Source organism: Microtus ochrogaster, unplaced genomic scaffold (assembly GCF_000317375.1).
Source record: "Microtus ochrogaster isolate Prairie Vole_2 unplaced genomic scaffold, MicOch1.0 UNK1, whole genome shotgun sequence".
NCBI classification, from domain to species: Eukaryota; Metazoa; Chordata; class Mammalia; order Rodentia; family Cricetidae; genus Microtus; species Microtus ochrogaster.
This window is the reverse complement of record NW_004949099.1, coordinates 36,186,252-36,197,184: the sequence shown is the minus strand read 5'-3', so window position 1 is coordinate 36,197,184 and position 10,933 is coordinate 36,186,252. Positions and strand designations below refer to the sequence as shown.

The window sequence follows — 10,933 nt, the reverse complement described above, 5'->3', positions numbered from 1 at the left end:
CGCAGAAGAGTTTCGTTCCCAGGAGATTGATGGACAGGCCCTTTTATTACTTAAAGAAGAACATCTTATGAGTGCCATGAACATCAAATTAGGTCCTGCCCTCAAAATCTGTGCCAAGATCAATGTCCTCAAGGAGACCTAATGTGGCCCTCTGCACGAATCAGCCTAAAGCAAATGCCCCAAGCATTCAGGCTATAACCTGGGGCCAGCAGACTTTGCAGGGAAGAGCGAGCTGTTCCTCTTATGTGACCCCAGATGGGGTATGGAGACAGACTTCTGCAAGCGTTGGTTGCTGGTGCTACATAGTGGCAGCTTTGCCATTTTTCTCTGGGTTTCACCTTAAAACACACACAACCCATTCTCACTATTCACACCTACCCTAATCCAGTTTTCAAGCAGGCAGACTAGAGACTAGGACTACTCAGTCTTATCCTGGAGAGGCGTGACTAGCCAGGTCTCACTTCTCAAGAGGAAGAATGTCTTGAATGGTAAGGCATGGAGATGGGTGAGATGTAGGTTTGCTTCCCACTGGGAGAGGGCAGTTTTCCTAGCTTGTGTGACACAAGTAGCAAAACCTGGTACTCTCCTTGTCTCATTGTGACTGTAGCTCAGTTTCTGTTATCATTTTCTCCCTTAGTACTGACATTTCCTCCTGCATCCATGGCAGGGTCACCAGCCAGTGTAGACACTTGGTTGGTATCTGATTTGCTGCAGGGACTGAAGGTATTCGACTGACACGTGTGGCTGTCGTCATCCCCGCTCCCTTCTCATTTGTTATCATCTTCAACCCTTTTTCTATTCCACCTCTGCTCTTTCCTATAGCTTTACAAAACAGGAGTGTGTGGGGCTAAGGTCAGGATTGTAAGCACCTGCCTTAGGCACTATTATTCCTTATACAAAATATTAAATATTTTTTTCTTCCTCAGTAAAAGGCTGAAAATTGGTCTCCACTGTTACTTTATTTGATAGTTTATTCTTAACACAAATGACAAAGCCAGCATGTTTTGTATGTTTTTTAATTATGTTTTTGTACAAAAAGTGTTGTATTATTTTTCATTTAAAACACCAGGAAAGGATGCAAACAACAAATGAGATGCTTTTTTAAAAAATAACATTAATTTTCTTGTATAGAAAGAAAACAAAACGCCCACTACCATTGCAAGGGCACTGAGAAGTTAGAGTGTATCATTTCATTTCCTTCTCTAAGGTAACAGGTAGCCCTGCCTTTCCATCTCTCTTGTGTTCAGATGAGCCGAGCTGTTACTTAGTAGCCTAGGTGTTCACTATGTGATTCTGGGCACATGGTCTAAACAGAAGTGGGAGAGGATTAAAAACTTTTTCTCATAGGTACATGGGTAAGACACTTCCCTGAGCCAGCAGGAGGGACAGGGGCAGCAGTGTTCCCTACCCAGAGCAGAGAACTGCAGAACCTCCATGCCCACGTCTGCTTCCATTCCCTTTAAGATTGGGAAAAATATAAAAAGCCAAACTACAGACCTGTGAGAAAAGTGCAATACAAGTTTGGAAGTACTAGTGGAGAGGGATGAACAAGAAACGGAAGAAAAGCAAAGCAATCCCACCACAAGGGGACACAGGTTCTAGGGCCTCTAGAGCATAGGTCTATTTCCTTTAGGATAGGACTGCCTGATTACGTACTTGGGCTACATATGGATTTATAACCACAACCAGAGCCCAATTGTAGCCATCCAGCCACAGAAAGACCAGAACAATGTGACGGCACCTTAGAAGCCTGTAGTGGGGAAATTTCACATTTCTTTCATGTCCTAATCCCACACAAGGGACATTTTAGTGACTCGCTGCAGGCTCAAAGCAAGTGGCAGTATTTGGGCTACACCAGGTAAGCACTGCAAAGCAGCTCTACACTGTCCATCATGGAGACTGCCGTGGGGTTAGCAACAACAGGAAGCTGGCAGAGCTGCAAGCAGTCTTTTTTTTTTTTTTAATTAAAGAAATCCAGTGTCTCAACTTGTGAAAATGTTTAGACAGACAGGGCTCGTTCGTGGCTCCCTGCCCATTTAGCTGTCTTTGTTCTTCCTGGCGGCACAAGAGTCAAACAGTCAAACCCCGAAGACCCTATGTACTTGTGCAGAGGAGAAACAATAGGAGCAGAGGGAGGCAGTTTAGGGTCAAATCAAAAGCCCACTGGAAAGCAAGAATTTTAATGGCAAGGCGAGAGATGCGAAGAGACGGCTTGAGAAGTCTGGCTGTGTATGCTTTGGTTTGGGGACTGAAGAGGTGGCTAGACATTAAAAGTGCAATCACATTGGTAGCAAATGATCATCCCTTTCTTCCGACTCTTCCCCCAGCTGGTCATCCCCAACGCCACGATAGGCAGCAGGCACGTTGCGGGGTTTGGAGCGACACACAAAGTCACAACCGTCCTGTAGGGAAAAGCAAAGGAAAGAATATGGGTTTTAGAGTGAGATCACGTGGTCTCAGACTGTGACAACTGGTTTTCTCCAGGGACCACAAAGGGAACATCCCAAATGTGAGGCTTAGCCCAAATGAACTGCCACTTACAGCTACGAGGTTGCCAAGGTCCTGCCAGAAGGCCAAATGGGGAAACTGCTCCATTCCCTTGGCTCCCACCACCAGTCGCTGGTATAAGAAACCCCCCATGATGTAGACGGCAACCAGGGATGCAAATCTGGAGAGGAAAGGACATCACTTAAAATGTATCAGCTCTGAAGGGGCATCACCTTCCGACAGTAGCTACTCAGAAGGCCAAGGCTGACCTTGATATTCAATATTAGCTGTTCCCTAAACTGAAAACAAAAAAGGGCTGGTATTCCTTAGAAGACCTGCTAGGACACTGCCAATCTGACAAAAATAAACACCCAAGGGGGAAAAAGACTTGGTATATGATTCTAATAGCCAGGAATCACCATTAACCAGGGTTCTGTTCAAAGTTCTACTGATGTAATTAATAGGACAGTACTGAAAACTGTCCAGCCTTCCTGGGAAAAACATAAACTAGGAATGGTGGTGCACACCTTTAATCCCAGCACATGGGAGGCAGGGACAGCAATTCTCGAGTTTGAGGCCAGCCTCAGCAACATAGTGACTGTCTTCAAAAGAAGTTTTTGTTTTTTGTTTTTCCTGTTTTGCCACTGCCAGGAACTGAACATAGGTCACCTCATGCACACTAACCAAGCACCATCCCCAACCTAGTTTCTTCCAACTTGAATGGTCAGCTATTTTATAGTCAGCCCCCTCCGATTCTGTGTATGTAAACACACATGTACTGAAGAGGTAAAAAGTACTCACATGACCAGTAAGATAGAGCCCACACTGAGGTGGGAGGCCTCTGGTGAACATGCTATGCTGCTGTCCATCTCAAAGAGGTACAAGCAATCTTGGACTTTGTTCCGCTCCTCTGACACTGGGTTAAAATTGCCCTGATGATAAGTGGACCAAACAGTAACTATATGTATACGATATTTTCTTTCAACTTGCATCCGACAAACAAGAATACCCCTCAAATAAACCCCAAACATTTGCTGCTCCTGGCTAAGTAGCCCATGCTCCATGTATGGTGTGAATCTGGCACATTGAAAGTTTCAATTAGTTTTCTCCCGTCCACTCCACACAGACTTGTCTTCCTGTTAACCCCCACCCCTACCCTATCACGGCCACTCCACACAGACTGTCTTCCTGTTGATGCCCCTTCCCCGCTGTCAGATCTTTCAATCTGCTGTACCCCAGTTCACCTCACCGCTAGTGTGTGTCGATTGCAGGAGATCATCACCACTGCACGACGCTGCTCTTTGCCACAGTGGTTGTCATATTCGTCACCCCCTTTATAGATCAGCATGATCCAATTACCTAAGGAAGGACAACAACAGTGGCACTGTGGAGTGCAGGGGAAACAGAGGCAACAGAGGGTCGAATGGGAGAGTGGAATTAGCCACCAAAACTGACTCTAATTAATGCTAATTGCTATAATCTATACATATGAATGATAAGCTAAAACTTCTTATTTTGTAAAAGACAAGAGTTTCGCTATGTAGTTTTGGCTGGCCTTAACTCACTAATTATATAGGCCTGGCTGGCCTCAGCTTGTCATCTTCCTACCTCTGCCTCCCACGTTTTGGGGTCACAGGCATGAGCCACCATGCCTGGCCTTAAAATGTGTTTCTTAACAAAACTCTGTGTTTCCTTGTGTTAGACAGTAAGAACTAGTTATTTAAGATTAATCTTACTTTCTACATTAAAGATAGGCAACATTAGAAATAGTTCTTATCTGTGCTTTTTTTTTTTTTTTTTTTTGGTTTTTCGAGACAGGGTTTCTCTGCGGTTTTGAAGCCTGTCCTGGAACTAGCTCTTGTAGACCACCTGTGCTTTTATTGACTAATGACCATTTTCTCAACATGTAGCAAAAGGAGAGGAAGTTCTGTATGATTGCTAGGCATCAGAAATCCAAGACAACACAGATAAACTCAAAGTGGATGCTTACTGAGTTGGGAATACATTTCTCTCAGTATTTACTACTTTTAAAGTCCTTTGCAAAATATTGTTCAACCATTAACCATGTGAAGTGAATAAGTAAGGATGCTTTTAACTGTGCATATGAGAAGATTTTAAAATCAGTGAGCTGGTGCCTCAAAATCATCTGTGGTGATCTGAGTAAGAATTGAAAGGCTCACAGATTTGAAATCTTAGTTACCAAGGAGTGGAACTGTTTGAAAGGATTCTAAGGATTAGGAGGTATGGTCTTGCTGGAGGAGATGTGTCACTGGGGGTGGGCTTTGAGGTTCTAAAAGCCCATGTCAGGCCAAGAGTCTCTCTTGTTACCTATGGATCAGGATGGAGAATGCTCAGCTACTTCTCCAGCACCATGTCTGCCTGCATGCCGCCACACTCCCCTCTTTGGTGACAGTGGACTAGCCTCCAATCAAATGCTTCCTTTTATGACACTTGCCTTGGTCACAGCATCTCTTCACAGCACTAGAATGGTGACTAAGACACCATCATACTAGGAAAATGATGATTTGGGTAAGGAATTCACTCATGTGTTTTATTTTGTTCTTTATGTAATGAGTATCTAACTAGATAATTTATCTGCTTATGGGAAGAAACCAGGTCACAAGTGCTCCCTTCCAGTGTACACTTTCATGACATTTGGAAAACACAACTATGTTAGTACAAAAAGGTGGTGAATTTTTTTTTCCTTAAATATTCACTGGTTTGCACAAAAAAGGTATTTTAAAATTCAACTGGCAAATTTGGTTAATTTGATGAGAAATGGCGGTGGCTGGTGTGGAACTCATGACATATTTGGGTGCCTAGAAGGACGGCAGGCTGTGTGAAATCCTGGCTGGACTCACACCCATCTTCACTCTCGCTCCTTCACTCTCTCCTTCTACCCCTTCCTTCCACCTCTCTTCCTGTGCTACTCAGGATCAAAGCCAGAACTCTGTGCATGAGGGTGAATGTTTTACCTGAACTGTTCCCAATCCTCTATTCTTTTTGTTAAAGTTTTGCACTGTCTTCAGACACAGAGGTGTCCTGAGCTGTGGTTCCAGGGCCGCCGTGAACTAGGCACTCTGAGGTGAAGTCTCAGGTAGTCCAAAGTCCATAACATGACTTACTCAAAAAGAAGGGAGGGCCAACACATACAGGATTGTTAGAGACTGTGTGGGATTAGTCAGCAGGAAATAGCTTACTTCCATTGAAGAGGTGAGTCTCGTTGATCCTCCCAACCACCGTCTCCTTCCAGGTATTTTTGTTGATCTGCACCAGGCCTGCCCCAGAGGAGTGATTGCCAGCTTCCCGGCATATTCTGAATTTGTAGATGTATGTGTCTGAGCCCTGGCCCACAGTGCTCTCAAAACTTCAGAAGACAAACAGGAAGAGAAAGAACAACATCACTCGTTACCAAGCTCAGAAAAAACCAGACCCCTCCCTTTGATGACAACCAATGTGCTAGATGCACACTTGTTGTTTATGAGTTATTTATTGCTTCAGAGACTGTCTTGCTTGTTGATAATAGAAAGCTAGATATACCACCCCAAACAGCTATTCATTCTAGAACACCTATTCTAGTTATGCAAAAGTGTTGGCTGTTTCCCTACAACAAGGGACAGTCCCATGTTTAAGAATCATTTTTATGTATACAGTGTTCTGTCTGCACATATGCCTGCAGGCCAGAAGAGGGCATCAGATCTCATTACAGATGGTTGTGAGCCACCATGTGGTTGCTGGGAATTGAACTCAGGACCTCAGGAGGAACAACTAGTGCTCTTAACCTCTGAGCCATCTCTCCAGCCCTTAAGGATCATTTTTATACTTGAAAATGCTGTGACAGTGATGAAGACATACTTAGACATGCATATTTTTAAACGTGTCTGTTTGATGTTTCTGAAGTCTTAGTATATGAAGCTATCAAGTTATGTTCTGATTTCTACAAGCTTGTGCTTTAGACCCAGTCATTAGAAACAGGTAACTTTTCTGTGAAGAAAAACACACACGATCACATGGCTGTGAACTTGGTGTTTCAGTAAGCGGGCAATGTGTTACAGCCAAATAAAACTAATACTTCCAGAACTCAGATTAGAGACCATATCATTCACGTACTCCTTCCACAGTAAAGCTGAAGAAAAGTCAGTGAAAGGAAAAGACCCTTAATAAAGATAATTTCTTAAACCCTGTCAGGGTCTTCGCATCTACCTTTTGTTGAACAGTGGCCGCAGCCTCTCCAGGAGAGCCTGCTCTTGCTTCGACTCCTTCTCATTGTCTCCTACCAGGTCACAAGACTTTTCTTCTGTCTGCCAGGATTCTCTCACAGCCAGAGCCAGGACCAGCAACAGTAACAGTTCAGTCCTCCAGCAGCCAGAGAGGGGGAACATCCTTTTGGAAGAGTGTGTTGAGGGTGAAGGAAGGATCAGGAAAGGAAACAGATCAATCACATGACTGCAAAAATTAATGGTATTTTGATTATGCAAACAAAAAGCATGAATCTGCTTCCAAACGAACTATGCCCAGTGTAGTGTCAAATGTCTTTAGTCTCAGCCCTCAGGGGCAGAGGCATGTGGATCTCTGTTTGAGATCAGCAAGAGATACTTGGTGAGTGACTCTGTCTCAAAGACCTCCAGAAAACAAAAGCTCAATAAAACAAAGCAAACTATGAGGGTAAGAAGATGAAAATAATGAATTATGTTAGCTTGGGTACATCCGTCTTTGCTTTGTTACTGTTTGATGAAATCTACACTGTCCTAGTCCATCATCCAAAGCGAACTACTAGTTTACAAATAAAGCTGAAGTCAGTGGCCTGCCTTAAGACAGTCCAATCACGATGTGAACAGACCGTCCAGTGTGTCTAGCTTGAGGTTATTAGAAAGAAGTGAAGTAGAGGAAGGAACTTGGATGTGCTGGACTGAATATGCTAAGAGCATTCCAGGAGCACCTAGCAGTCTTTCTTTACATTCACTGGAAGCATGTGGGATGGCAGGGAGGCAGCCACAGCACCTCAACTCACCTCAATTACTCACACACCACTTCTCTGGAAAACCACCCAGTCATAGAAGAAAACTCGTTCGGTCAAAACAAGGAATTAGAAGTTTTCCAAAACCTGCTCCAGCCTCTCCAAGTCACAAATCTCAAGGGCTTCTAGACTTTCCGTGAGATGGCTGTCTTCTACACTGCTGCATTCACTTCCTGTTTGTATGATTCTAACAGGCCTATCTACGGCCCATGTGAGACACCCCCCCCAGGCTATCTGCGAATGCAGCCCAACATATCTGTGGATGACAATGTCATATTTCAATGTTGAAAAGTTGGATATCCCTTACCATCTTTGTAGTTAAGCCATAGTGAAAGTTTCACTTGAATCTATTAGGAATGCTTCAGGCCATTGACATTGTTCATTTTTAAGTTTCCATGTTTTTCTCTGAGACATTTGACTCTTCCAGACATTCCTTATGACAAGAAAATGGCAGCTCTGGCCTTGTGATCTAATTGCATTTCCCTTTCTCCCTGAAACTTAATCTGAGTCTTTATTTCCCACATGCAAGGAATGCAACAAATGCTTGGGACCTATCTACCTTACTTCACATACCCCAAACATTAATCCACTACAGAAATACAAACAAGGCATTTCCACACAACAATCACTGGTAGTCAAGAGGTCAAAGCTCTCCTAAGACATCTCAAATGCTAAACAACAGGACCCCTTGATAGAGCGATAGCCTTCAGCCAGGTACTACTTGAAATACTTAACATGCATTACTCAACCCTCCCCAAACCTTATGTAGTAAATTTAATCATCTCTTCAAAAGGCAAACGACAAACAAAACAAACACCAGCGACACAGCTAGTGGAGGAAGAGCTCAAGGTCTGCGTGCCACTGTATTATAGAGCTTCCATCATAATTCTCTGGGATGCCAGGAGAAGCCAAAGCAGAGCTACCTTTTTTTGCTTTTAGACAAGGCAGGAAAAGGGAAGCAACTGCTCAGAGTTAACTGGACTGTGACAAAGAACTCAGACGTAAGCCCTGGCCTTCCCTGAGCTCATCTATTGCTCAATACACAGCTCAAACAGTCAAATCACTGAATAGTTCTTCTGTTAACCGACTCTGTGCCATTTCCCTTAAGTGTTCTCAGGACCCAATTGAAATGCTAACATTCTGTGCTCTGATGCCCCCCCCCCCCCCCACATTTTGGAAGGATGCTCTCCCAGGACAAATGCTTTGCACTCTGGCCTAAAAGTTAGTTCCTCATTAGTTAACTGTTGCTGCTTTCTCTTCCCAAATGAGGGCAAAACATCTCACAAAACTGAGAAGGGATGAAGAATGCGAACAAGCTGTGGTAGGCATTAGATGAGCTGAAGGACTTGTCGTTTGCTCATCTGTTCAAGATGAAGAATAAGTTTACATTCTTTCCAGCTCAAGATTTGACTGTAAGCAGGGCAGCAGCTGGCGCTCGCCTTTAATCCCAGCCCTTGGGAGGCAGAAGCAGGTGGGTCTCTAAGTTCAAGGCGAACCTGGTCTAAAGTCCCAGGAAAGCCAGGGCTACACAGAGAAACTCTGTCTTGAAAAACCGAGAGAAAGATCTGACTGTAAGTTTGAGCTGCTTCTCTTTGGTTCAGTGTGGTGTATACCCAGATGCTTAACCCGTTTAGTTAAGCCAGAACTTATCAGTTAGTTCAGTCTCTTGGAAAAGTAAGATAAGGGGACCGAGGCTTACGGATGCCTACTGAGTTCAAACAAAGCTTAAAAGAGTGAAGTTACTAGAGCAACCTGGATGACTAATGGCATGAAGGCATTCGTTGGCAAACTTCTGATAAACACGGGCACAAGTAGAGAACAGGATGCAATTCAAGCTGCGGGGTCTCTTTTTAATATCGTACAAATAGACCTTCAAAGAGCACACATTTTCCGGTGTGTGACACGGGATCTTATGACCTTGAAAAATCTTCAACAGATCTATTGGAGATGCTGGACCGGTCTCCTTTACAGGCCGGCCAGTGACTAAGTTAGGGATTGGGAAACTGCAACACCACTTATCCTCGCTCTTTCCCACTTATGGCCATTTTCCATTTTCTAATGGAAGCTTTACTTTCTTCCTCCTGGTTCACGGCAGTCAACCCTTTTAAGAGCAGTCTGAACTGGCAGAAAAAGCCCCATGCTCAAAGAGCCTCAAGGAAGTGGTTCTATGCTTCAAACTCCCTACAAGAACACAGGTAACCCCTGTTACTCTTTTCCACGCCAAGCTAACACACGTTCCTCGAACTTCTTCCAGGATCCTGGAAATCCTCGCCTTCCATTTGCTTCAATCCCACACCTGACCCCAAACGACGCCACTTTACTTCCATGATCCAGGTCAAAATCCTTTCAACAAGCATCCAGGAACACTTCGCACATCTCCACACTTGGCACTTGGTTTTCCCCACCTTCAAAACATCTTAAATTCCTTTTTGATCTTGGACGTCCTCCCCCTCACTCCTGGTAGTCTGACGCTCTCCGTGCTCACACCTTTCGCCTCCACTCGTCCCTACGGCTCCCTAGCAGGCTCTTCGGCTGGAACCACCGCCGAGCGACACTCCGGGACTGCATCTCCTGTGGCGCAGGGGTGTGCAAGGACCCCAGCCAGCCTCCTCCTCCACGCCCCCCACACTCACGTGTCACGGAAAACACAGCAGCCGAAGCTAAGGAGCCCCCCAAGAATGTGGCCCTGGGCCTGGGAGACGCGGCCGGAGAGCGGAGGGCCGCAGACCCCGGTCCTCGGTTCCCGTCTGAGGCCAGTGCTTCCCAAAGCGCCGCTCTGCGCCCTGCTCCAGAAACCGGAAACAGGAAGCGGCGAGAGGCTGCTGAGCAACTGCTCCTCCCACTAGACCCCTGCGGCATGTGACAGCAGCACCATCGCGCCCGGGTCCTGCCCCTGGACGCTGATTGGTCGGCAGCCTAGTTCGCTACGTGCCCCGTCCCATCAACGCCCATTCACTCCGAGATTGTCAAGATCAGCTTCTTCTTTTCGGGTCGCCTTTCTACCAATGAGGCTCGAGCCCCGCCTCCAGGGACTCCGGGCTGGGACTCCCGACTCACGCGGGGGTCACGTGCCAGGTGTCCGGCTAGGTCGGGTTGAAGACGGGACGAGAGGGAGGCCGGCGGAAGCCGGGTGTCGCTCCCTGGGCTCGCTGGGAGTTGTAGTTTCTGCTCCCGAGTCTCTCCGGGAGTTGTTCTTAGGGCTCTTCTGCTACGGTGGTGGCCTCTGTGCGGCGCTGCTCAGCCACCCGCCAGCTGGGATCTCTCCTGATCTAAACTTAGTTGACTCAGCAGCTAGTACAGCGGAACGTCAGGATCCTGCGTGCTCTCGTTTTCCTAACACCTTTGTTGAGACCAGCCTGGTCTACAGAGCTAGTTCCAGGACAGGCTCCAAAGCCACAGAGAAACCCTGTCTCGAAAAACCAAAAAAAA

General features: G+C 45.7%; 1 protein-coding gene across 1 annotated transcript; it reads right to left on the bottom strand.

Annotated features, from left to right (window-relative positions):
• Positions 1 to 940: 940 nt before the first annotated feature.
• On the bottom strand, positions 941 to 10,322 carry M6pr (mannose-6-phosphate receptor, cation dependent). Its single transcript, XM_005365165.3, has 7 exons — positions 10,138 to 10,322; positions 6,691 to 6,870; positions 5,688 to 5,854; positions 3,737 to 3,846; positions 3,289 to 3,419; positions 2,542 to 2,668; positions 941 to 2,402 (listed from the first exon to the last, which is right to left on the bottom strand). The coding sequence occupies exons 2-7, from the start codon at positions 6,867 to 6,869 to the stop codon at positions 2,280 to 2,282; spliced, it is 837 nt and encodes a 278-aa protein (XP_005365222.1). The 5' UTR covers position 6,870; positions 10,138 to 10,322; the 3' UTR covers positions 941 to 2,279.
• Between the last annotated feature and the right edge of the window lie 611 nt (positions 10,323 to 10,933).